General features: G+C 46.6%; 1 protein-coding gene across 6 annotated transcripts in view; it reads left to right on the top strand.

Annotated features, from left to right (window-relative positions):
* The window catches only part of SFMBT2 (Scm like with four mbt domains 2), a 150627-nt gene that overhangs the window by 79101 nt on the left and 43744 nt on the right, over positions 1-27782 (top strand). For all 6 annotated transcript variants that reach the window (XM_032474011.1, XM_032474009.1, XM_032474014.1 and 3 more), the window contains 5 exons: positions 244-341; positions 12962-13063; positions 14587-14734; positions 20527-20609; positions 25437-25563. In XM_032474011.1, coding sequence (XP_032329902.1) covers positions 244-341; positions 12962-13063; positions 14587-14734; positions 20527-20609; positions 25437-25563 — 558 coding nt within the window. The remainder of the gene's footprint in view (positions 1-243; positions 342-12961; positions 13064-14586; positions 14735-20526; positions 20610-25436; positions 25564-27782) is intronic.

Genomic DNA, 27782 nt, shown 5'->3' with positions numbered 1-27782 from the left:
ACGTGTGCGCGTGTTCCCTGAAGAAGAGCCTACTAAGTTTATTCCTCATTTCTGAGAGCAGAGCGCCACGTTGTTATTTAACTTCAGGAAATCCCTTTAGCAGTGGCTTTTTATGGCGGGCAGGGTGTGAATTCTTACGGTGGCCGACTTATAATGAAATCCTGGGGAGATAAAACCCGAGGAAGAACCACCCAGTAGAACGTCTCAGCCCTTAAACTCTTCTGTGATTTGCTGTTGATACAGAAATATATCCTTTGAAGACGGACTCAGAATGGAAATGTGCTCTGGAGAAATCACTTGTTGAAGCTGCTAGGTTTCCTCTTCCAATGGAAGTGTTTAAGGTAAGATGCCGATTGGTACAGTGTGTCTACTCTTTGCAAGAACGAGCCCGGGAAAACGTTTCCTGTATCACATCCTTTCCCACCGTTTTAAAAAGCTGCCTCCTTGGCCAGTTTTCATTTTAAATGTTTAAAATGTAACCTGTTTTGTTATGCTCTGCTTTGGAATCTTCACAAATATCTGTATTCCAAGATAATGCTTCAAATCTTATTAAATCCTTATTAAGAATATTGTAAGGTCATCTGAATCTTACTAACTTTTTTTCAGGTTTACAGTTTTTTTTTTCTCCATCACATATGAGTATCGAAATCTTACATTCACCGTTTCACTCCTTACCAAAGAAACAAAAGAAAATAGGGCAAGTCTAATTTTGCTATTTGCTGGGTAACAATGATGGGAAAGGGCGCTGTTCTTGATGGTTCCGTTTTCTCGATGGCTCCAGAAACTCGTGTGAGGACCTGGTGGCTTTAGGTTTTCTTCTCAGTGCTGCGAGATGAGTGAAAGAAACATACCGGGACTGAAACAGACCACCTGGCTCCTTAACACTCTTACAGTTGTGCTTAACATTTGTATGTCATAGAACATTAAGTTCTGGGCAGGAGGGAGTCCCCTCAGGAAGAGGGACTCATGAGACGGCGCCTTCCTATTTGGAGCTGGAATAGGTGGGAAATTGGTACCACGTCGATGGCCTCCTGGAAACTTGTAGGTGGAGTTACTGACGTTAACTTGCTTTCCAGTTCCGAGTGGGGCTGGAAGAAGTTTCGTATGGAAAATGAAATTGCCGTGGTGTTTTTGCACCACCCGCAGCAGGAGTATGAGGCTGGACTTCCTGGACTTCACGCTGAGGTCCTCACGCAAACCTTAACCCCTCAGGGCAAATCACTGACGTGCTTGTTCAGCACGTTCCTTGTTGGTGACTCTGGACTTAGGAGACCTTTTCTGAAACTAGTTACTATTGGCAGTAACAGGCACGCTGATCGTGCAGTGTATTCCTGGGCTTTTTTTTTTTTTTTTTTTTTTGCTAAGTGACCAAACACTTCTTTGTCCTCCGCCTTCCCTTCCTCCCTCCCTTTCTTCTCCTTCTTTCCTTGCCTGATAATATCTCCCCGCTGCAGAGAAAATAATAATAATACAAATTGAGAAAAAGAGTTTTAATTGTCCATGAATTGGCTCTACCCGCCTCACTCCCCTGACCTCTGCAGCTGGTGTCCACCCTCTTCCCAGTGGCCATAGTGATATTTAAAAAAACATTTGTAATGGAAGTGTAGTTGATTTACCACGTTTCGTTAGTCTTGGGTGTACAGCAAAGTGATTCAGTTATATATATGTATCTCTATATATTCTTTTTCAGATTCTTTTCCGCTATAGGTTATTGAAGGGTATTGAATATAGTTCCCTGTGCTCTACAGTGGGTCCTTGTTGTTTATCTGTTTTATATATAGTAGTCTGTTTCTGTTAATCCCAAACTCCTAATTTATCCCTCCCCCGCTTTCGCCTTTGGAACCGTTAATTTGTTTTCTCTGTCTGTGAGTCTGCTTCTGTTTTGTAGATGAGTTCATTTGTATCATTCTTTTTTTAGATTCCACATGTAAGTGATGTCATGATCATCTGTCTCTCTCTGTCTGACTTAGTTCGTTTCACGTGCTAAATGATACTTTCCACGTCTGCTTTCTTCGTCCGTGACCGTGTGGTTGCGGGACTCCCAGGCTGGCTTTGTCACTTTTTTCCCTTCTATTCATTTCGGTTCTTCGTTTTCTCCTCTGTCTGCTGGACCGTCGGGAGGCTTCCCCACTCCTGGGTGCTGCTGTGTTTTTTACGAGCATCTGTTGGGCGTTTTTTTCTCTGAAGGCTCTGTTCTTGCAGACTGAAAGCAGGAGTGGATCTTCTTGGAATTAATTGATTTTTTAAAAAAGTTTCTTCTCCTTGAGTAGTTTGTTTTCTGCACGTTGATTTTGGTTTCTGTCTTTCTTGCAAGAGGCTTTCCTCGGGTCTCTGAAAATCCTGACTGTCTGCTCAGAAGTAAGAGGGGATTTGAAAGCTGAGGGCAGGGCTGGTCCGTGTCCGGGGACCGTGGTGGTTTGCTCCTTTTATGGTGACTTTTCCTCTTCAGCTGATTTCCAAGGAGGACAGTTTCAGCTTCCCGCCTGGGGCTCAAGGTCCAGCTGCCAGCGTTCTGGGTGCTGGGCGGTGAGAGAGGGCCTGGAGATTCCATGAGGGGTTCTTTCTGGCACCCACTGACCGGGGACCATCTGTTTCATCCTCTTCAGAGGAGACTGGGAGGGGGAACCACTGGTCTGTAATAAGTTTCTCTGTTAGAATTAAGATTGTTACTTTTGTGAAGTACCTAGAATTACCATTGCCCCCAGGATTTTGTTTATAAGTAATAATTGCTTTACGAATAGATAGCAAATAATTTCTACTTTTCACAGTGCCTGCAGGACATATGGCGTGGGCATTTAATTAAAAAATTGGTTGAATGCCATATTTTACTGAGAATTCTGACTTCCCTTATTGGGAAAATGCAGATAATCTTCAAAATTTATACAAAGTGTATATTTAGAAGAAAGACAAGTCATTTATGAAATGGGTAACAAAAAAGGAGGAAGGATTATGAAAGATTTTTTGTTACTGAACAATAAGGTATGCATTTTTTTCTCTTGAAAACCAGTCTCATTATTTACAGACCTAATTTGCTGAGACCAATCCATATAGTAATGGTAATTTATTTTAGGAAAAATACAGAGTATGTATTCCGGTACTATAGGTCAGTGTGGTCTCTCAGCTGGCTTTCTTTATTGCTTATTACTGTGTTTCCTTTTCAAACCATCCTTTGATTAACTTATGACACATCCCGTCAAGTGAAGTGAAATGTCCCAGTTTCTATAAAAGTGTTTCTCTTTTGTCTTCGCAAAGAATTCCTAGGGTGGGTCTCTCTCAGAGTTTCTGTCGTGAAAAATGAAATGAATACAGGGCTAATTGAGTTTCCGGCCGGCGGTTTTCTATACTGCTTCCATTTTAATTCACTAAGTATTTGCTAAAACATAAGGAGTGGATTTGGGGGAATTCAGTTAGGTTTTAAAAGTAGGGCCTAGGGAGACCAGACTCTTGTCTAACTATAATTAGTGCGGTATTTCACGTGCCAGACACTCATAAGCCTTTTATAATTAATGCCGCTTTTCATTCTCTGCAGTTCTTGTAAATTGTAATCTACATTTGTGACCCCTCTTGTTTGCAAACGTTAAGTCACGGAAGTGCCACTGACAGCTCGTGTGTACATCAAAAAGAGCTGCAGGTAAGAAGTGGCAGCCCCGGGTTGGCCGGGTGATTGAAGTACAGTCCTTGTCCCCCAGGGGACCAGAGACAGCCCGGGGAACGCCAGGGCTCTCCAGCCGCCCCCAGGCGTGACCGCACCTTTTTTTTTTTTTTTTTTTGCATTTTGTCTATTTATTTTTAATTTTTTAATTGAAGTACAGTCAATTGCAATGTGTCAGTCTCTGGTGTGCAGCACAATGTCCCAGTCATGCATATACATGCATACGTTCGTCTTCATATTTTTTTTTCATTAAAGGTCACTCACTGCAAGATATTGAACATAGTTCCCTGTGCTAGACAGAAGCAACTTCTTAAATCTGTTTTTCTATATAGTGGCTAACATTTGCAATTGTCAAACTCTCAAATTTATCCCTTCCTACCCCTTTTGCCCTCTGGCAACCATAAGATTGTTTACTATGTCTGTGTGTCTGTTTCTGTTTTGTAGATGAGTTTATTAGTGTCCTTTTTTTTTTATTCCACATACTAGTGATATTGTATAGTATTTTTTTTCCTCTTTCTGGCTTACTTCACTTAGAATGACCATCTCTAGGTCCATCCATCTTGCTGCAAATGGCATTATTTTATTCTTTTTTGTGGCTGAGTGGTATTCCATTGTATAAATACACCACAACTTCTTTATCCAGTCATCTGTCGATGGACATTTAGGTTGCTTCCACATCTTGACTATTGTAAATAGTGCTGCTATGAACATTGGGGTGCATTTATCTTTTCAAATTAGAGTTTCCTCTGGCTATATATCCAGGAGTGGGATGCTGGATCATATGTTAAGTCTATTTTTAGTTGACCACACCTTCTAATTGCTTGGAAAGAACATGATTTGAAATGTCACTAAAATCCATTTTTTAATTTTTGCCCCCTAAAGTCGAGAAATTGCTTGAATATTATTTTCATCCCATTAACAAAGTTTCAATCCTCAGTGTGTTTGGAATTCCAAATTTTATTTAGAGATATGCAGATAAGTCCAGAGAACTCTTGGTAAAGAGTTGGATAATAAATAATAAAATAAAGAAGTAAGATGAGGGACAGAAACCGTGACCTGCCTTCATCCTTAGGTCTGCTCCCAGACTCGGCAGTTCACCAGGACTCACGGTCGTTGTGGTCACGGTTACAGTTTATTACAATGAAGGACATTAGGCAAAGACAGGAAAGGGGAGAGCCTTGTGGGGTGAATTCTGGAAACCCGCACACACACTTCCAAGAGTCTTCTCCCGTAGAAAGTTTGCAAGACACCCTTAATTCCTTCCGCAGCGTGTTGGGCCAGCGCGAGCTAGGGAAACTCAGAGACTTGCATAACTTACTCCTAAGTTAATGTTGGGAAAACAGAGGGAAGGGGCAGCTGAGAGAAGGCTAATTTGATTAAAAAAGATGCGACATGTGGCCATTGTTTTTTTCACACAAACAGATGAAGAAAGGTATCCTGTGCACGTATTTCTTCCCTGTTAAGAGGGTTCAGGCTGTGCTCACAATACACGGAACATTCCACATCTGTTAATTTCTTTAGCCCTTTTCCGCTTTGAATTTTGTACCTGTTGGTGTGGTTGTAGACTTAACCCTGAGGAGAGACCCCCTTGTATGTTTTAGCATCCAAGACCTAGGGTACAGGTCAGAGGCAGGAGGTTCACGGCGGCCAGGAGAGAAAAGCTTTCCTTTCTTATTCCGTCTGGTGCAGCCAAAGGGGTACGAGAGGGTGCGAGCTGCTGTGACGAAGGATGGTCAGGTTGCGGTTTCTATGGTGACCGACTTCTTCCCTCGCTCAGCAGCTAAATACAGCAGACAACTCACAGCTGAGTTTGGCCTTCAGGTGGGATACGTGGATTCCCCCAGAATTTGCTCTAGGCCCCCTGTGTGGGCGAGAAGGCAATTTCCTGGGTGTGACCTTCCCTGCCCCACCTGGCAGAGTGTCTGATACCAAATAATTTAGCAATAAATGTGTGTGTGACACATGGTTGCGGTTTCCTTTTTCACCAAGTTGAACCCAAATGGTTCTTTGAAAGAAAGCCTGTCTTAAAGACAAAGACAAATATATCACTTATATGTGGAATCTAAAAAAAAAAAAAAAAGATACCAATGAACTTACTTATGAAACAGAAACAGACTCAGACACAGAAAACAAACTTAAAGTTAGCAGGGCGGAAAGCGGGTGGGAAGGGATAAATTGGGAGTTTGAGATTTTCAGATATACATTACTGTACATAAAATAGATAAACAAGGACCTACTGTACAGCACAGGGAACGATATTCAACACCTTGTAATAACCTATAGTGAAAAAGAACGTGAGAAAGAATATATATATGTGTAACTGAATCACTGCGCTGTACATGTGAAACTAACACAACATTGTAATCAGCTATGCTGCAATTAAAAAAAAAAGTCTGTCTCAGACGATACGTCATGTTGTTACCAGACTGGTGGCTGCACCCCTGTGACCCTGCAGGTGGTATCAGCCTGACTCCTGAGTTTTCTGCCCAGTGGCCAGCCCCAGGCTGCGTTCCCTTGGGCTCCGGCACCGCACCGCCGGGCCTGAGAGCTCAGGTTCTGCAGTTCGCATTTCGGTCGGTCTCATCTCTTTAAAGACTCAGGGAGGTTTGTTAGACAGGCTCTCGGGGATGGTGAACCACAGAGAAGCTCGGTTGATGTGGCCGGTCCTTTGCCACTTACACAGACCAGGAGGAGAGGCTTGCTTGTGTTATTTCTCATGTGCTCTGGGGTCTCTAACTGCAGTCCACACAGGACGTAACTCAGAAAGCACCATGGGGACCACTGCGTTTTTATGAGCATTGCAGAAAACCTTGTAAGGCCTGCTAAGGAGGGCAACTTCGGTCCAACAAGAAAGGTCAACTCTGAAAATCGCAAAGCGCAGATACACAGAGTTCGCTCTAACGGTGGCTGGATGGCGGGCTCCCCCTGCGCCGCTGCCTGCAGCCTGCTAGATAGGGACTTGCATTTAATTCTAAACATCAAGAATTTCAGAGTGCCGTCAAGTTTTGGTCATCTGCGCTGTGAGCTGTCCTTCCCAGATGGCTTCTGCTGGCCGCTGAGTATTCCAGCTCCCGCCTGTTACTGTGGTTTCAGGGAAGGCAGGGAGATATTAGCATGAACTTAATGTACTTGGTGTTGGAATATGAGGATGGGGCAGGAATCTCTTGTTTACAGAACAGACCCATTTCACAGAGTTTGTCGGGTCGCATTTTAATTTTTTCCAGGTTGTCCCTGCTACTTGCTGTTAGTAAGAACAATTAAGCATTGATTGTAATTCTTCCTTCTGTGGACGATTTGATAACAAATGACAGGATAATTGGAGGCAGGTTATTTTTTCCCCTCAAAACACACGTAGTTTTTTTTTTTTTTTTAATAGTTTAGGTCTTGCTTTTAATCCCCATGGTTTCTTTCACAGACAGGCAGTTGTAAATTGCAGCATCTCAAGGAGACAGACTGATGTAGAGAGAAGTTTAAGGCCACTGAGTCTGCAGAGGTTTAAGATCTAATAGAAAATGAGGACCATGTATGGCAGGGACCCCGGCTACCTTCCACGCACTCCCTCCTCCCCGGGAAAGGCACCCTGGTGAGGAGGTTTGTGGGAATTTTCGGCGTAAAATAAAAGCATGGGAATCCTTTAGTCCCGTGAGTTCTCTGCTTCCTTGGACAGGCATCCTACTCTGAATTTTCATGTCCTGATGGTACAGAGTCAAGGATAAGATTAAATTCTGCCTCCTGTTTGTAGGCAGAAGAACCCGCTTACACCAGTCAGATAAACTTCCACGCGAACAGGTGATGCTCTGCGTTTAACATTAGAGAAGAGAGGAGTAAGTTTAGGGGTGTAGAAATCTGACTTAAAGCCCCCTCGTATTTAAGAAGATGTTAGGCTTGGAGTCGTCAGGGAGGTCACTGGATCCCAACGGGATTACCCCCCCCCTTCATCTTGATTGTGCTAGAAGGAAACACAAGCACACGCGCCTCCCGTCAACTCTCATTTGCAAAGGAGTTTGGAACATTTGGTCCCTTCGCTTGTGGCTTGGCACAGATTAGTCCCCTTGCTGGACCTTGGTGGTTCCTGAGCTTCCCACGGCCCTGGGAGACGGCAGGTCCCGGCCGCCCGGGGTGGTGAGCACGGCGTGGCGGGCGTGTTCCAGAGCCTTGTTCTCGTGTGCTCAGTTACACACTGTGGGAATAACTGAATATATATGTGAACACTTTCAGACCCCCTGGGGTAGTGAACAGAATGAAAAAGCAAACCCTGGGGAGTCACCTGGGCTCCCACCTCGTCCTCCAGTGGGACGTCGTCGCGGTGGTGTCAGTGGGACGTCGTCGCGGTGGTGGTGATGATTGCTTCTGACTGTTGAGCTCAGGCAGTGTGGAGAAGATGGTACCGGGTGCCATCGTAGTCTCCTTGTCCTCAGGGTGACCTGGCTCGTAGGTGTCACCAGTGTTGCTGTAACTTGGCCACGCTCGGGACTCCGAGGAGCTGATCCCACGTCCTCCCTCACCCAGAGCGCGTGGTGGAACCAGGGCCCACACGCCCCGTCTGTTGGACCCCCACGACCACAGTTTTCTCCTGGGGCTTCTGTAGGGTCCCTGGAAGTCAGCTAGGATATTCAGAAGCTGAGCCACGTTAAGTCTTATTGTAACGAAGAACCAGAAGAGGAGTCCTGAGAGGATTACGTGTTGCCTGTCAAGCATCAAGTGAGCTGGATTGCGGTGGTTCTTCAGTCGCCTTTGACGGAGGCTCTGTTGGATCTGGGGACTGGGTGATGCTTTGTGGTAAGACTAGCGGATGCCTCTGCCTCCTGGATGGGGTGGTGCCCCTGGCGCAGAAGGAGCAGCCTGCCGCAGGCCGGGAGTGTGTCCCACGGTTGGCATCAGCGTTTGCTTCAGGGATAGGCCTGTGGCCAGCTGGGGTCAGCACCGTGTGAGGATGTCAGCCGAGTGGTTTCTGGACTAGGTTTCCTTGCTTTTAAGAAGAGGCAGAAGGAAGCTGTGGCTCTCTTTCCCTCCTGTGAGAATCCCAGAACTTCTGCATCATCTTGAGACCAGGACGGGCGCTGGACTGGGGGAGGGCTGTCCCATAAAGGGTGTTGACGAAGAAGGAGGGAAAGAACGGGGCCATTTATGACCTTGTTGGCTGCTCCCTTCAGCAACCTGGAGGTGCCCTTCCTTCCTCCGGAATTCTTTCTCATGTGACACCGTGGATTTCCTTATGGGTTATGCCAGTTGGAGTCGGGTTTTCTGGAATGTGTGTGTGAAGGTAGCCTCATGGCTAATGCTCTCTCCAAGGACCCGCACCAACCCTGGTGACTGGTCTGCTTGTCTTGGGTTTGAAATGATAGCTTATTCCTTAAAAATAACAAGCCCATTGCTGCCGTGGGGGTAGGTAGGCGGGCAGGTTAACAAGTACCTGCATTATTGTCCTGTTTAATTTGAAAAGTACCCCAATGTTCACAGCAGCACTATTTACAATAGCTAAGACATGGAAACAACCTAAATGTCCGTCGACAGATGACTGGATAAGGAAGTTGTGGTATATTTATACAATGGAATACGACTCAGCCATAAACAAGAGTGAAATAATACTATTTGCAGCAACATAGATGGACCTGGAGATCGTCATACCAAGTGAAGTCAGCCAGAAAGAGAAAGAAAAATACCGTATGATATCGCTTATATGTGGAATCTAAAAAAATGACACAAATAAACTGATTTACAAAATAGAGACAGACAGATGTAGAAAAACAGATTTACAGTTAGCAGGGAGGAAAAGGGGTAGAAAGGGATAAACTGGGAGTTCAGTTTTCTTTAGCCCACAGGAGTCAGGCTGATGCACGGGGAGACACGCTCGCTCATTAGGAGAGAATTAAGTTACCTAAGCGCCAGAACAGACAGGGTAATAACCGCTGTTCACTGCGCCCCCAGAATCAGCCCTGTTCTGTTTTTTTTCCTAGCAGTGCTGTGAGGAAGGTTGGATTTCTTGCCACTTACAGATGCTTGCATGGTGCTAAGTGTTAATCAACGAAAGGCATTCTTATTACCCGCGTTGTTTTAAAACAACCCAGTGCACCAGTTTGGGGGCTGGCTGTGAAACTAAGCTTGCTGTAATCTCCTGTTATAAATTCCTGTGGTTCGAGTCGAAGTACATAGCATTCCGCTTTCTCGTGACCATTTTTTAACTTGATTGAATGCGCGGCCAGCTGATAAAATTGCTGTTTACAGCTGTAAGTAAAAAAATGCAAACGCTTGTTAGTGTTCAACGTATAGTTTTTTTTATTACATTTTTGTTAGAAATATTTCCTTGGCTAAATTTAGTTCAGTGCAAGGGGACTGAAATGTCAGAAGTGCTATTGATTTAATAAACGCTGGCATCCTAATGTCCATTTTGAGATGAAAGCAATGTAATGAGAGTAATTATCTAATGAACGTAAGAGCACTAGATCTTTGGGAAAACAAAGAGGAAGAATGTGATGAGTTGCACTGAGTTTTTTTTTCAGCGTGGTGTTTGATGCAGATATAAATAAAGGAATGAAAGCAGAGGTCATTATATCCATTTGAATATAATGCTAATTAAAGCCTTCCTTTGACTTCTCTGAAGCTTATTCTTAGAAATGGTGCAAATTAGTTGAGGCATCTGAAAAGATGCGTATGCAACGTTTAAGTTCCCTGCGGACCCAGAAAACAGGCATGTTGGAACCGGAAAAATTCTACTGTGCAGTGTTTTTGTGTCTGATGCACAAAAAAACTTTGGTACTTAAGAAATATCAGTGTAAACAGAAAGGAAGAACCGAAAGATTAAGGAGAAATGTTCGGACGGCCGCCACCGAAGGACGTTTCCTGTGGCGTCAGTGGTGGGGCTCGGGCGGTAGGGATCTGGTTTCTGCACGGGGAGTCTGTCACTGCTTGTCTTACGTGAAAATCCTCACCACGTGCCTTTAAATTGTGTTGTGTTAATTAGTTCAAACTCCTTCTTCCCCCGAGCAGCATCCTCCCTATTTTTATGTCACGGAGGGTGTATTTATCCTATGAAACAGGGATGGCAGGAAGCATCAGCTATTTCGGGAGTCTGTGACAGGCACGCACTAAATTGTAAGAGCGTAACCAGCAACGCTTCCAGCATCCTCCAGAGTAAACGGAGAGTTCAGATCCAGGCGGCACGCGGGAGATGAGTGGGACCCACAGTGATCGAACATTCTTTCTTCTTGCCCATCTCCTGTCTCTCCGTTAGCAATCCTCTTCACGTCCTCCTGCAGATTCATCCTGATGGTCACTGCGTTTCATAAAGAACCTCCGTGTCCGCCCTGAAGCTCTGTTGCTCTGCCGGGCAAGTGCGGGCTGGTGCTCACTCAAGGGTGACCGCTGTGAACGCAGCTCTGCACAGCAGTGTTTCTTAAGTAGTGATGCTTGATTCTTCCAGGATTTTTTTCCAGGCACGGCAGTCCCTTCCAAGGCACCTCGGTGACCAGTGGGCACCCGGGGGGTGCTCTGAGGTTGTCCGATCGTCCTGACCTCTGCTTCACAGGTGGAATGACGTGGGACACCTGTCAATCCTCTGAATTCAGAACAACTCAGTATATGGTGGCGTCTTTTTTCAGCATTATGTTCGTATTTGTCACACCTCAGTCTCGTTCTAACTAAATGTCAAGCTTCTTGATGTCGGTAACCCCATCCTCCAGCTTTCTCTGCATTCAGTTTAGGTTAGGGCTTAACTTAGAACGTAGGAAATAGCACTGATGGGTTAAGGTGTGTGTTGCTTTTTAAAATCAATGCTTTTATTTTCAGTGTTTAAAAAAAAAAAAGGAAATCATCTCCCGCACCTGAGAATGGTTTTTATGAAAGTGTTGGTTGTAAGGTCAGCAAGTTTTTGTCCTGTAAAGTCCTGGCACATCCAGGGCGTCACCCATCTCATTCTGATCAGCCGCCTCCCTGGACGAGGCACTGTGTGCCCCAGGCAGACCCAGCATGTATTCATTACGTGTCTCTGGGGTGCGGAGGCTGGCAGATGGCTGTGGAGCCAAGAAATGACAGGTCCTTGTGATTCCAGGGGCATTTGTAACCTGTGCCTTCTTTGGTGAAGCAGCGCAGGGGTGGTGAGTTTTATAAGTAATTCTTTGGTCTGGTGTCCTCCGCGGTCCTGTGCTGACCAGGGTTTGTGGAGGGCGCAGGTGCAGCCCTGTAGGCTCTGCGCGCTCTTCCGAGCTGGATACACAATGACGCCTTCGAATTAATTAAACACACTTCGGAGGGTGGAGTGTATAGCTCAGCACACAGAGCGTGTGCTTAACCTGCACGAGGTCCTGGGTTCAGTCCCCAGTCCCTCCGTTAAAAAATAAATAAATGAAAAATAAATAAACCTAATTACCCCTCCTCACGAAAACATCCACTTTAGATTTGCAGATGAAAGAAAGTTCTGGATTCCCCCAGATATTCTGTACTTCTCGCCCACCTGGTGCTTTAGAAACAGCGGGATTTCTTTGTGGCTCTCACATTCTCAGGGGCAGGCTGCTTATTTATCCAGTCCTGTTCACACAGGCTGGGAGTTAGGCGGTGACCTCCACCCTGCAAGGTAAATCCTGGTATCCAGGGTCCAGCCAGCCTCATCTTTTGCCGTAGCGCTGAAGTGGTTAATTGAAATTTGTTTTCCTGAGAAGGCGGGAACGCTCCACGTACCCTCACCAAGGTTGCTGTGCGCTGTCCGTCCGTAAAGCTGCCGGGCACTCACTCGACACGGGGTGGGGGCTCCTGGTCTTCACAGGGTGGGAGCCAGGTTCTGATGGTGCGCGGGGCTGTCTTGGCACCTTCTCTACACACGTGTCCAAATACCAGTGCCAGAACTGAGAAGTGGTTACCTGTGTGCTCTCAGACACAGGAGACGGGGACAAACTGTGTCCCCCACACGGTCCTCACGGAGGGCCTGCAAAGCACCTCCAGGAGCAATAGGTGAGGTTTTCTGGGGACGGTCCTGCTGGGTTTTTGCAGGCTGGTCGCCTCCATTACTCCGCTGTGCTCCACTGATCGCACGCAGGAAGGTGAACACGGTGCGGTGTGAGCTTGCTTTTAGCTTAGGATGCGTTTCAGCAGGGCGGCCAAAGGCTTGTTCCCCTTGGAAAAGCAATTTGAAGCCCGTAGGAAATAATTAGATCGGCGATCCCTCGCCATAGTTAGAAGTCTGAAACGGGGAGGGTTAGTCATTTTCCATCCGACTCCAGTCGCCCCGTCAGACGTCCGAGGAGGAGCATGCAGACCTAGGGACCGAGCCAGTTTACCATGCCGTCGCTCTCAGTCTTCTCGTCCTTCTCCCTGCAGGACCACGCAGATTTGCGAAGCCATTTCTTCACGGTTGGGATGAAGCTTGAGGCGGTGAATGTGAGGGAGCCCTTCCGTGTCTGCCCTGCCTCTGTGACCAAGGTGAGGCCCCTCGCCTGCCTCCCCCCCCCCCCCCCGGGTGGGCCGCCTGAGTCTTCCCGCTCCCAGCCAAGCAGGTGGAAACCGCAGGTGTGAGGCTCTGCCGAGACGCCAGGTAAACCCACGGGGGCGCTGTCTCCCCCATCTAGCGCTGTCTGAAGGCCCCGTCTTACCCCTGGTATCACAGAGCGAGTGTGTTCAATGCCCACTTTGTAAAGGATGGGGAGGATGTCCTTTGTCTGCTGGGAGTACAGCGTGTGGACACTTGGGTCCTCGAGAGATGGTGGGGGCATTTCAGACGCAGAACTGTGAGTTTCCAGCAGTGAACTCAGCCCCGGAGCAGGGCCACCACCTCTTACTAGCCGTAGTGACACTGAAGTCACTGCATGTCCCTGTGGGCATTAAAGTAAACCCCGGATGAGTTGTGTATGGTCACCTTCGTAACTGTAACTTGCTCCTTAGCTGAAATTCACATCAGGAGGAACTGAAGCGAGTTCCTTTCCTGCTTAGCTTCGAGCCAGGTTGATGGCAGAAAGTATTCCGTGAATGGAGGAGCCAGGACTCAGAGCTTAGTGTAAGAGTGCTGGGCTGCCTCAGAAAGACGGGGTCTGTCTGCTGAGTTGGGAAAGTGATTTTTCCCCCCTCGTCTGTTTCACATACTCGGTTCCTTAAGCCCACCACGCTTTTCTGGGTGGTGGTCCACCTGATGTTCGCACTCTGCTTTTTCCATCAAGATGGCTTGTTTCTCTTTCTCTTCCTCACCGATGTTCTTTCTTAGCCTCCGTGGATGTTTATCTGGTTCCTGTGTACGGAGTGTTTTCTGTGCATTGTGGGAATATCTTGGTGGGTAACAAAGAGGATGCTGCTGGAAGGGAGAGACGTGGTGTCCATCCACAGGGGGAAATGAGGGTTTTCGGTTCTGGGGCACGTGTCTGGTGCTTTGCTGGGGTGGATGGGTGCTGCCTTTCGGGATGCACCTTGAAAAACACACGGACGGTGGAGGGGGCTGTTCCAGACTTGTGGGAACGCTGGGTCAGGACGTGCCTCGTGTGAGCGATTTTGCCCTGGGCTGGAGGGCAGGGTGGTGGGCGGGACGGGCTGCCAGGTGAGGCTGGACGTCTCCAAGCCAGACTGTGGGCGTTCTTGAATGATGCGGTGCCAGGGCGTGGGTCCCTGCTGGGGACGCTGAGAAAGCTGTCTTGTCAGGGTCTGCCCAACTTCGTCAGTGTGCTTTCTCCTGGCTCTGGCTGTGGGATTATTTCTCTAAAGTAACTGCTGTTTTTTTTCCTTCTTCGTCTTGTACATATTCTAGTTATTTGTCTACTTTCCATTAATGTGTCCTCAGGGATCAATGAACTTTTAAATAACTGGACCACTTTCGTGATAAACACTGAAATGCCGGTTTGTGCCGCGGTCATTGGGGTGAAATGTACTTACTGCATTTGGAAGCTATGCCGGTGTTTCTTACTTCCCTTATCTGTTGGCCCCAAGGAATTAACTCCCGGCTCTGTTGCCTTTTCTTTCAGGTGTTTAACAATCATTTTTTTCAAGTGACTATTGATGACCTAAGACCCGAGCCTAGTAAACTGTCAATGCTGTGCCACGCGGATTCTTTGGGGATTTTGCCAGTCCAGTGGTGCCTTAAAAACGGAGTCGATCTCACACCTCCCAAAGGTCTGTATTCTGTGACGATGTACGCGGTTTTGGTGATTCAGGAGGGCGTCGTGTTGTCGGGGCGGTGATGCTTTTGCTGATCTGGAGCAGCTGACGCTGGAAACACCTTAGATGTGGTGGGAAAGGAGTGCGTTTCATGGTTAGCTTGACGTGGAGTCTGTGCGGCCCCCTCCCCTGGTGGGGAGCATGGCCCTGGGCTCCCCTGTAAACCGCGGTTCCCTGTTATTGTGTCTGTGTGTTGAGAGAGGGTACACGTTGCTAAGTGATGGGGGTTAAACACTTGAACGAGTCTGAGAAGTGGCTCTAACCAGGTAACAACACGAGAATGAAGCATCTCTCTAACCTTTTATTTCCAATAAGTCAGGTTTTCCCCAGAGCCCAGTTGCTGTCAGATGTCCAGCAACTAGATGCCATAAGACCTTAGAATAATTAAGTTGGGAACCAGGGTGCATGAAAGTAATTTTCAGCTGAGATCCGTAAACCCTATTACTGAGAACGCACCAGACTATCCTTAGGGACGTGATGCGCCGTCCCTGCAGGTCTAAGGTCTGTCTGGGGGAGAGGTAGCAAGGCGAAGAGGTGAGAGGATGGAAGGGAAAGAAAGGGAACGATGAAACAGCAGATCAGAAGGAGTTTAGAAAAATAAACCAATAACCTCAAATAGAGCAGGGCGTTTGCGCTAGCTTTTCCGCATCACTGGGATTGGATGACTCGTGGTGGTAACCGTACTGGGAGGTGAGCCCGCACAGGCTAAGCGCCATTCCGCCCCGGGGTCATCACGCACCATGGGCGGCTGTGATGATTTTATGCTTTCTTTTTGAGATCACCTGTTGTGTGTCATATATGTCAACATCTGGTCTGAGAGTCTTTGCTAAAAGTATGAAAGTGTATGCTTTTTTTTTTCAAGTTTGTTATTTTTAACTTAAATTCTGAGAGTACGTATGATTTAGTTCAGAGGTTTTCTTGCAGATATGTCTGCCGCAGAAGGATTTATTACATTGTGTAGGTTTCTGTTAGAACCATGAAGACTGCTTACAATTACAACCTATTCCCTGACCCTCAAAAGATGGTAACCCACTCATTCCCTAGTAGGAAGCAGCTGATGAAACAAGACGTCTGGTGGTACAGGAGATGTGCAAAGAACGTAAATCCCTGTTTACTCTGTTTTGACTCCATTCCTATTTAAAAAAAAGAAAATCTGTCCCCAGACTTGAGATACAAACAATGTAAGCTGGAACGGATTGCAATTATTTAGTGTTGTCCCCTTGGAAATGTTACTCCCTTGGTTTAAACCCAACAAACACCAATATTAAAGGCACTTTGAAAAGTGATCAAACCAACCAAGCAGAAACGCATCCAGGTTATCAGCCCTGGCTTGCTATTTTAAAATCACCTCATCAGCCTCCTTGCACGTAACGTCAGAGGTTAGTCGCAGAATGAGCAGCGAACCCGTCCCAAGCCGGGGGTCTCTGTAGAGAACGTTGAGCTGGTACGTTTCTGTTGTAAAACGTGTGAGCAGAAGATAAAGTAAATCGCTTGTGTTTGCACGTTGCCTCTGCCCTCTGGCCATCCTGATAGACATATAAACGTAACTTAATGTAAGAAGTAAAGTGTTTTTTAATGATCATTGAGACGCAGAGTGGTGAACCCTGATGGGTGTTCTCTTTTCCTCAGACGCTGACTGATGGAACTTAATCCTTTCTGTCATCTCATATTTCAGACATGCCGATGGGGATAAAAAAATAATAAACTTGCACTCATGGACTTCCTGCCTTGAATGAACTGATGCTACCATTTTGCCATATCTGAGTCAGGTTTTTAAGAAATGAAATACAGAATGTAAATACCATTGAAGACGGGGTTCCCCTGGACTCTTGTATTTCTCACCCCCCTACGGAGTCTGTCAGCGAATCCAGTCCACGTTCTCGGGGTGTGACCTGGGGTTATCCTGTCACCCTCCTCGTCCAGGTGGGCTTCACGTCTCCCCCAGGGAACACAGTGGCCTCCAGTGTCCTCAGCCCACTCTCAGCACAGCAGCCACACTGATGGTGTTAAACCGTAAACCACACACGCCCCCTCCTCTGCTCAGACTGCGCAGGGCCACCCCACGTGGCTCAGTGGCCATGGCAGGGTCCAGGTCCTGACAACAGCCTACAGCACCTGACCGGCCTGCTCCCCCGAGACGCCCCCAGTCCGCCCAGTCATACCAGCCCTCCCGGGACCATGGCGCGCCCCTTCCTCGGGACGTCGGCACTGGCTGTCCCCTCTTCTTGCTCCTTCAGTCTGACTGGGGTCGTCCTTCTTGGCTGCCTTATTTAATATCTGTAGCACTTCTGACAATCTGAGTTTTTAATCCTGCTGTGCTGTCCGCCTCCTTGCACTGAAATGTAAGCTCTGGGAGGGTAAGGATTCTTTCTCGGTTTTGATCATTTCTGTGAACGAAAGTTCTAGTCTTAGAACCGTGTGCAGCACAGGGCGTGCACTTAATAAGTACGTTTGGAGGATGAGTACATGAATGAGCGGATGGCTGGACTGGAGAGCAGACCTGTTCTGAAAGATTTGATAACGCGTTGCCAAACGAGCACCTGCAGTGGTTTTTCAAGTTCTGCCCCAGCCAGAAGTGCATCACAGTGCCCGCTTCCCAGCAGCCTCGACAGGGGTGGATTTGTGTTCATTGTTCTTCATTTTTGCCGTTCAGGTAGATGGCAAATGTGACATTCTTTTGCTGTTCTTATTTTTTATTAAGATTGTACTTTTTTTTTTTTTTTTTAATATCCAACCTAGTATGGAACAGGAGCTTTTGCTCCCATGGTCTCTTTTCGTTTTTGAGTGGGAGATCTTTTCTAAAACCCTGCCTGTTCCTCCACCCCAAGTCGCCAGCAAGGGGCATGAGGCCGCCATAATGGTCTCGGGGACGCCATGGCTGACTCCCTGGTGCTGAGGGGAGCTCTGCCTCCCTCTGGGGACTGGATACAGTCAGGGTTCTGTTAGCAAAAGAGAGAAAGGGAGGATGCTGAGGGGAGGCTGTCATGCTGTGGCCCTGGATCGAGTGACCGGTGCCTTGTCTTTAAAACAGGGCAGAGATGCTGGGCTTTCAGAGATTCTATATTACTGAAATAATTTATGATCATTAGTAAAAACCTGGAAAATTCAGGGAGGTAGAAGAGAGAGGTATCCAAGAATCCTACCACCCGGATATTTCCTAGTAAGTTTTCCCTACGTTTCGTCTGATTTTTTCTTTGCACATTTGAATGTAAATTGGGTAATTCTGTATATGCCTGTAGCAGTCTCTTCATCTAAACTTGCAGTTACCATTTTTTCCATGATTCCTAAAAAATAGACTACGTGCTTTTTCATGCCCACGTGACTTTCCACGGACTTGCATACGTTTCGTATCATTTCTTATTTTCGGATATAAAGATTTTTTTTTTTCCCTCCCTCAGAATTATCAGTAATAATGCCGCTGCGTCTTAAAGTGTCACACTTGGTCAGGTTTCAGGGTTGCTTTTATGGGGTGCATTCCCAGAAGTGAAACGATCGTGTCAAAGTTCGAACATTTTTACTGCCAAATTGCTTGTTTTTTTTTTTAAAGAATTGTCCACTTGCACTGCCAATAGTCATCTTTGCCAGTGGAGCTGTTTTATGTCCATTAATTTGTATCGTAAGGAAATGGGTCATCGACCCGTTTCCTTTTGGACCTGTAACAGTTGGAACTCCATTCAGAATAAACACCAATTAAAGCTTAAATAACTCCAGTGGTGGAGGCTCGACAGTCTCCCTGGCAGCTCGTTGCAGATTTTCATAGCCCACGGGGTTTTTTGATTTCCTTTTATTTTCTTTCCCCCTCTGCTGTTCCCCTCCCTCCTGGGTTTCAGACATGCTCGCCTGGCTGCGGTGAAGTCTCAGTACTTCTTGTTCTGTCTCTGTTGATGAATGAGAATAATTGACCCCTGTTGTCTCTATTAGACGAGCCGGAGCAATTTGTTTTTATGTAGCAGTTATTTTCTAAGCTGTCACAAAACTGCCTCACAAAGGGAGCTCATTATCGGCCCCAAGGAGAAGAATTTTAAGTGATGAAGTGAATACAAGTCCTTAGGAGGAGGAGGAGGAGAAGTTGAGGCTGTCCAAATGTTCAAGGAAAGCAGCGAGTTCTAGGGGAAGTAATTACTCATTTAGGTACCCAGCCAGACTCTGTTCTCTCCTGCAATTACCGATTAGAAGTGGCTCCCTGTAGAGAGTCCTGGAGGCTGGAAGAGAAGGGTTGAATGTGGGTCCAAGAAACCATGAGCATGACGTTTACGGAGTGGGTTGAAGTCCACTGGAAGTTGGTGGTTATGAACGTGGCAGAAAAGCTGGCTCCGTGTCTGTCTCTGGGGGGAGCAGAGGTGACCCCCAAATTGGAAAATTTTATCTGAACAGATACTGGCCGTACAGAATACCTACACTTTATGTTATATCAGAAGATGGTTTGCTGTTCAGCTGCCTTCTTGATTAACCTCCACTCCCATCTTCAAAAAAAAAAAAAGTGAGTAAATTGAACTCACTTCAATTACAAGTGGGGGTGAGACGCAGACAGTATCTTGTTTCTTCAACAGAGAATTTCTGTAGTCTCTCTGCAGCTGTGGGATTTGGTAACAAAATCCCCCATGTTAAATGCATTTGCAGATGTCGAATTTATGATGATATGGGGAAAAGAAATCGGGGGGCTTGGGTTAAAAGTGTACTTAAGAAATCTCTTATGGATTTATTTTACGTATGCTTACACCAATAAAGGGGGAGCAGTAAATGATTATAGGGACCTTCCTCACAGTTCCAGATAACCCTAACTGGTTCTGTAGGTTTTGTTTCCATTGCCTTCCTTTGTTCACAGGAAATGACAGTGACGCTCTGTTAAGAGCTGTTTTCTGACCTAGGTTCAACCATACACTCAACTTAGCGTTTGAAACGTCTCCCATGTCTTGTCATGGCGGTCGTGACGGACGTATTTTGTATAACTGTCTCCCCGCCACCTTCCCCCGCCAAAAAAAGAAATGAATAAAGAAAGGAAAAAAACCCACTTTGATAAGATCTGTATTTCACTCAGTTGAGCACGTGTGAATAGCTGTTTCTCAGCGTTGTCCCTCGGTGTCCCAGATGTGCCCCCAGCACTGCACCCAGGAAGGAAGCCCCCCTTCCCCACTTCGCATTTCCCTTCCTCCTCCACAGCTCAGTTCTGAGGTTTATTCCTTCCCTCCTTCCATGTCTTTGGGGGCTTTCTCCCAAGAACCTCAGCTCCTTTTTTTGCTGTATGTTTTACCTACTGCTCCTCTTTAAAAAATTATCCCCTTCTCGTGTTGTTTTTCAATAAAATCTCATGGTCTTCACGAAGATACCGTGAAGTAAGTTCACATGAACTCAGAGTTGACATGAAGGCACGTGTTACCGTGTGTTTCTGCAAAATGCGTCGCACGTTTGTGTTTCGTGTGACAGCCCGTCTCGTCTGTTCTCCGCCAGAGCAGGTGTGCTCACCGGCCCGCGCCGTCGGGGTAAATTCCACCCCTTCCCGCTTGGTGTCAGGCACCGCGTGATGATGCAGACGCCTTCGCCGTCCCTGGTCCTTTCCGCTTTGCACAGCGCTTCATGCAGCCCTCCTGAAAGCTGGCGTACCGTGGTGCCTGAGGAAGGGCTTCGCCTTTGCGGGGGGCCAGTACTTGGAGTCCTTCTCACTTTGATCACTGTCAAGCCCCGGTGCTGTTCACTGGTCCGCGATGTGGCTGGGTTCATGGGTTTTCTCTGTGTTTTGTCCTGCGCAGGTTACTCCGGCCAGGACTTCGACTGGGCCGATTACCACAAGCAGCATGGGACCGAGGAAGCGCCTCCCTTCTGCTTCAGAAATGTAAGAGCTTGGTTCTTGCCACTCCTTTTATGTCCTTGACTTTTATCCGTTACTTTGTGTTCATTGAGCAAGTTGAGATTGGCATGCTTCCGCGGACTGCGGGACCTAGACCTTTGGTGGGTTTTGAAAAGTCCTCCTGTGTATCAGTCAGGGGGATGCTGGGCTGCATAACAAACTGACTAGTAAACAGGCTGCAGGTTGGTTTTGCACCCGCGGCAGGTGCCAGGCGTGCCTGGTTAGCGTGCGGTTCTCCTCCTCGTGGGGAGCTTACTACGTCCAGCGCAGTCTTACTGGACTTTTCACCATGACATCACTGGCCTCACTGCCTTTAGTTTGGGACTGTGGAAACCCTTCGCCACCTCCTCAGGGCGTTGAGGTTGCACTTTGTTCCAGATGAGAGACAGTCCTTGCCTGACTCTTTGGCCTTGGGAGGTTCCTCACATCTCCCCCTCGTTCTGGGCTCAGGAGCGGTTTCATCTGTGACAGCGGACAGTGGACAGTGACAGCCCCCAAGGCTGCTTCTCATCTGTCCTCTGCTTCCATCAGCCAGCAGTTGTCCAAACAGATCTTTGTGGTGGGGCAAGCAGCCATATCCCGCTGAGCTTCCAGGATCTAGCTTCCAAGATTAAATCTGTTTCAGCGCTGATCCCTGAACCGGGGATCTGTCTGCCGGAGGACCAATTCCTAAATCTGTTTCAATGAAAATGCTGGCGGATCCACTCTGCAGGCACTTGTTGCAGATATCCCCCCCACCCTTTGTTTCTGGCCGTCCGTTTATTTAATCGACAGGATGGTTGTCTGCCTGGTGGCACGTGGATGGCATTACTGGCACTGGGCTGCGGGCTGTGAGCGCGCTCCACGTGCCCCTTAGTGGAAGGCTTATTATGAATTCACTTTTAATCACACGGCTCGTGCGTACCAGAGGTGCGGTGGTGGGGAAGTGGATGCACGAAAGACATTTCCCCCGGGATGTTTAACAATCAGAGGCAGTTCCGAAATGGGTTGACGCAGCCAAATGCTTAGTAAAATCAACTCACAGGTAACAGTCTTGCTATTGATCCTTCGTAAATTACCCTTGGGCAGTGAGTTGAGACGAAAATAGTTTATGTGGTTGTAGCGTTTCCTTATTAAATAGCAGGAAAAAAAATGCACTTAACTTGCTTAGAGGCTTTTCAGGCAGCTTATCGAGTCCTGTCATCAAACAGAAGCTCAATACCTAATACGTGTGAATGAGGCAGGGTGACCTGCGGGAAAATAGCCAACCTCGAATTTCTTTGATTTTTGTTTCCAAAGAAGCATAAAGGAAAGGAGCCTATTGGTTTCTTAACATATATTGGGTTGTTTTGTTCTGGTAACAGAAAGGCGTAATTACATTTTCACCCAAACTTTTATAAAAAGACATGAAACTGAATTACCTTGGTTTTTTTTTTCCATGAGTCACATAAAGATGTGATCTCTCTTAGAGGAACCTGTTTATCTCAGTTTTTCTCAGTTAATGTATTTAAAAAAAAAAGTATATTTACCCATCATTGTAATGCCTGATAAAAAATTTATAGTAGTGGGTAATTGTGGAAAATTTCATACTTCTTTTAAGATGTTAGGAGGGAGTTTTGCTCCCGGTGTTGCCCGTGTAAGTTCATCCTGAATTGGCCCTCCGGCAGACGGCGGCTATAAACTCTGGACAAAATACCAAAACTTGCACCTGGGGAGCCTGGAGAGTGAACCAAAGCAGGCAGATTCTGGAGGGGAACGAGGGCTTGGGGGAAGGGGATAGTGGGGGCGTTTGTTCCATTGTTTTCAGCGTTTTGGCCTGAGGTCAGCCGTGGTGGACAATGTGTGGGATGACGTAAACGGAGACCTCAGGTTCAAGGTGTTTCTGGCCTGTTGCCCCAGATAACAGATTTGGGCACCACAGCTGCTGGGAAGTGAGGGGAGACTCGAGGGAGAGCCAGGATGGGGAACCACAAATTCAGGGCATAAACTCTGCCTAAGTCTTTGGCTGATCCCTGAACCAGGCATGTGTGAGGCAGACTCCGTGAAGCCGTGCCAAGGATGAAAGCTCAGAACTGAGATCTGAGCTGCTCCGCAAGAGACAAGAGCGTGTAGTTTGAGTCCAGCCAAGTTAATCGCTTGCTAAGACAGAAAAGTCAACACTCTTGGGAGAAATACAATGCAATGCAGAGTCTCTGTGACATACATTTAAAACATCCAGATTTCAATCCAGGTTGTTCAGTGCGTGAAGAAATAGGAAAATCTGACTCATTGACAGTAGAAAAGATAAACCAGCACAGACTAAACCCAGTGTGACCCAGATGTTGGAATTAGCAGACAGGTATTTAAAAGCCCGTATTATAACTGCACTCAGTGGTGTAGAGCAGTGGTTCCCAAAGTGTAATCCTGGCACCAGCACCTGCAGCATCACCCGAGAACTTGTTAGAAATGCAGATTCTCTGGCCTCACCTCAGATCAACTGAATCACAGGCTTTGGGGTGAGACCATAGCAGACTATGTTTTTCAAAGGCTCTTTGGATAATTCTAATACACCCTCAAGTTTTGAACGGTTGATATAAAGGAAAATATCCTCATAGTGAAAAAAATAAAAAGACAGGAAATGCCAGAACAGAAGTAGGAAGCCTAAAAAAGAGAAATTTTAGAACTACAAAATTACAGTATTTCAGATAAGCTAATTCACTGGAAGGGCTCAACAGCAGAATAAATGACAGAGTTCATGACCTTGAAAATAGAAATTACTCCAGCTGAAGAACAGAGAGGAAAAGAAAGAGACTGGAGGGCACGGAGGGAAAGGTGAACAGAATCCCGGGGATCTGAGTGACCGTATCACGTGTACTTGGTGACCGAGAAGTGGCCATAGAGATTGTAGAAGAAAAAGCATGCATAAGCAATGGCTCCAAATTGACCAAAGTAGCTGAAAGATCTAAATTCCCAGGTTCCGGAAGCTCAGTGGACAAGCGGCATTAATACAAAGAAATACGACTTAGTCAAATTTCTGATAATCAAACAGAAAAATCTCCAAAGTACTGGGAGGAACGTGATGCATTCCTAATACAGGAACGGCCGTCTGAATACCAGCAAACGTCACATCAGAGACAGTGGAGGCCAGGAGATGGTGGATTCTTGTTGTCAGAGTGCCGGAAGAAGAAGACGCCTTCTGTGTTCCAAAAAAGTGCACTTTCCAAGTGGAGATAAAAAGACTCTCCACCAAAGAAGATGGTACACACGACAAAGAAACATCGTGAAAAAAACGCTGAGCATCCCTGGTTACAGGGAAAACGGCAGGTTAGCAGCACAATGAGATACCGCTAGACCTACCTGTTAGAATTAGGGTAAGATGTGAAAAACTGGCAACAGCAAGTGCCGGTGAGGATGTCTAGCACCCGGGACTCCCCGCGCTGCTGCAGGCGATGCAGAATGGATGGTACGCTGGAAAATAATCTGGCAGTTTCCAAGAAACATGCATTTACCATATGGTCCGGCAATCCTGTTTGTAGGGAAATGAGACCTTAGTGTTAGAGGCCGCATTTTGTCCCCCAGCCCAAAGCTCATGTGTCAAGATTCCTAACTCCCAGCACCTCTAAATGTGTTTAGAGAAGGAAATAAGGTAAGATGAGGGCGTATGGGTGGGCCTTAACCCATATGTCTGGTGTCCCTGTAAGAAGAGGGGATTAGGGCTCAGACCACATACGTGAAGGAAAGATAATGTAGAGACACAGAGGGAAGCCAGGGAGATAGGCCTCAGCAGAAATTAGCCCAGCTGACAGCTTAATCTTGAATTTCCAGCCTCCGGAGCCATGAGACGGTACGTTTTTGTTGTTGGAGCTTCGTGGCCCATGATGTTTGTTACGGCGGCCTGGGCAGATTAATACTTACGTTCACACAAAAACTTGTACTTGAATGTCTGTAGTGGCTTTATTCACAGCTACCGAAACCCAAAAACAACTGAGACGTCCTTCAGCTGGTAAACTGAAAGATAAACCGTTTTATCAGACTCACAAGGCTACGTAGGGTGGGCGTCTACTTAGATGACATCGTAGAAAAAGTAGAATAACAGGAACAGAAAACAGACCAGTGGCCAAGGACCTGGGCGTCCAGGAGGGCTGGATCCCCGCGGGGCCGGTGCAAGGGCATTTTGGGGGTGGCAGCTTGTGGTGATGGCTGCGCGATCGCGTGCGCCCGTCTGACAGCCCCGCCTTCCGAGAACAGCACGCCGAAAAGAGTGAATTTCCCTCTGTGTGTGTTTCTAAAAAGTGGAATTTTAAAAGTAAGTAAAATAAACAAAAAGAACAAAAGGAAAACAGAGACCGTTTCAGTTGGAAGAAAACTAGGAACTCATCACCAGCAGACCTGGGCTGAAAGAGGAGCTGGAAGACAGTCTTCAGGCTGAAGGAGGTGGTCCCCGAGGGGGACGCGCCCTGCCCCTCCGCCACCCTCAAGTCCGCCCTGGAGGCGGTGGGCGAGGGGCACGGGGGAGGGGCCGAGCGCTCCGACCTTCAGTGATTCTGTGGTTGCAAGAATGCATCGGAACAGGGAAGAGAGGATGTAACTCATCCCCTCACTTACTTAACAGACGTTATTAGGCGCCTGCTGTGTACCAGGTAGACTTCTTGTTTCTGGGATATAAGTGAAGAAAGCGTGGTTCTCTCCCCATGAATGGTGGGGAAAGACTAAACACGTGAGCCCACCCAAATGTCTGATCAGTGAGATCTCTGTGTGTGAGTGTGTGTGTCCCGTGCACCACTGGCCTCTCTGTTGTTGCACCTTATCCCTGGGGTACCTGCCGGCTCAGTGTCCGTTCTCTTTCTCTTTCAGACATCATTCAGTCGGGGCTTCACAAAGAACATGAAGCTTGAAGCCGTGAACCCCAGGAACCCAGGAGAGCTCTGCGTGGCCTCAGTTGTTGGCGTGAAGGGGAGGCTGATGTGGCTTTGCCTGGAAGGTACGCACACGCAGCAGGCGCTCTGGGTTCGGGGTCCGTCTGGGAGCTGCAGGGTGCAGGAGACCTCAGCCCGGCTCGGAAGCAGCGCTCACAGTCCCTTCTGCTTTCCTTTTTATTTAAAATCCGTCTTAAATTATTCAGCGTTCTTCAATAAGTGAACCTAATCAAAAGATAAATTCGTTCAGAGGCTCTCATCTTAACTAATAATTTCATGACATGAGATGCTGGCGTGATAATTATGTTTGGAACACAGGGGTCTTTTTACATCTACGATTATAAAAGCTAATGTCACAATTAAATTAATACGAGTCACTAAAGCTGGTATTTTAGGTCTTAGTTATTAAGAGGATAAAATTATATATTTGCATTTTAATGTGAGTAATACCCTTTACTCCGCCTTCATTAGGAGATGTTGAATTTTTCCTTAAAATAGTAACTGGACATGACTTTCTCCCCCAAATACGTAATAAACAGAATCGAGGCTTGTTTGTTGAGTGATGTTCCAACTGTTCTTCATGCCTGATGCAGATTTTATTTATAATCACAAGGGCCATTCACAGCGCAGTGCGCTTTGGAAGCAGAACCTTGATTCGATTGTCGCCTTTAGATCGAAGACTGGATTTTTCAGATGCTGTATTTTCGGTGAGGGAGAATTAAAGGGAATTTGATCTCTAAGCTTTTGCCGCCTTTTGGCAATTTAAAATTCCTTAGGCCTTTCGTTTGTCTGTTAGTCATTTGAGTGTTTTCCGGCTTCACAGCACTTGGTAGGTATTTCAGACGTGTGTGGGGGAAGAATAAGCTGCTAGAAATGAGTGAGAAAACGATGTTAGCTTTCCTTGTCCGTATTTTAATTTTTATGACATCGGAAGAGAAAGTTTGGAAGGTCGTAGAATTGATGCTAACAGACCTTCATCCTCTTTCCTCAGTGAACGAGTCTAAAAAGCGTTGACGTTTCTTTGCTAGGCCTACTGTCTAATAAATGTTATAGCCCAGGAGACTGGGAGAGGCAGAGAACAGTGATTTTAGCTGAAAGTCGTGTGTATTGTTAATTCCAAGAAAGTAGTTTAAAACATTACTATGGCTTAGGATTTCAAAATCAAGCTGAAATGAAAGGAATTCTCAAAAAGTTGGTTGCTCAGTGGATTTTCAAGTAGAATGAATGGCCTGTGGCTGGAATTAGCCAAAATGTGGGTACCGGTGCTAAGGTGCTAATTCTGCAGCTGTTGGAATAGAAGATGAGCTTCCTGCCGTGACTTCGTGTAAAGATGAATCAACCGCTCTTGGAAAAACAAGATCCCTTCTGGGATTTTGAATCCCTGAACTGAACTCGCTACCGAGTTCTGCGCTAAGCCTAGTTCTGTGCATGATGAGAGTCTTGTTTGCATCATCAATTTGAGAACAAAAATGGTAAAGTTCAAAGCCTGTGTTTTCCTCGGTATTTAGGACATCACGGTTAAAATTCCTTGGCAGGCAGGACTTCTTGAGCAGTTTGAACTTCCAGAGCGCCTTACAGCCATTGATTACCTAACAGCAGTAGAGGGTCCTGACTGTTCATAAAGGGAGAATCAACTAAGTCACTGAGGTAGGCCTGGGGTTCGAGTCCACGGCTGTTGGCATCTTTGTTGCTTAACTTAGAAGGCCCTACACTTCCCAGTTCTTAGAATGAATGAAGAGGCGAGGAGGGTACAGCTCAGTGGAGAGCATGTGCTTAGCGTGCACGAGGTCCTGGGTTCCCTCCCCAGTACCTCCATTAAATAGACAAACCTAATTATCTCCCTACCCACCCCCCCCAAAAAAAAAGATAGTTGCCCTGGACTGGGGAGAAGGGAAAAGAGGAATTAGGAGCAATGTTTAGTGTATATTTAACATTTTTGACAGTCTTTCCTCCTCAGTGCTGTTTTTCTTTGGATATAAACTTCTGGTTTTATGGCGCACATCGATTCACGTCAGCTCTTCCTCCTGTTCCCCGGGGGGCTCTCGTACAGGAGTAAGGACGGTCAGTTAGCATTAGGAAGCAGGTCTGAAAACGGATCGTGCATTTTCCCAGACCTTATGTATTAAAAGAATTTTCAAGAATAGTTTGTTGAATATTGTGTATCTAATGTTATTGGTCAAAGTTCCGCATTTATCTCTTCAGTTAAAGTTCAAATTCACCCAGTCTCTTTAATCTTTCTTAAATTTTGAGTTTGGGGGGGGTTTGTTTTGTTTTTTTGTCCCTT

The sequence above is a fragment of the Camelus ferus genome, chromosome 35 (genome assembly GCF_009834535.1).
Source record: "Camelus ferus isolate YT-003-E chromosome 35, BCGSAC_Cfer_1.0, whole genome shotgun sequence".
Classification (NCBI taxonomy): Eukaryota; Metazoa; Chordata; class Mammalia; order Artiodactyla; family Camelidae; genus Camelus; species Camelus ferus.
Note: the sequence above shows the minus strand (reverse complement) of the source record. Positions and strands in the feature narration are given on the sequence as shown.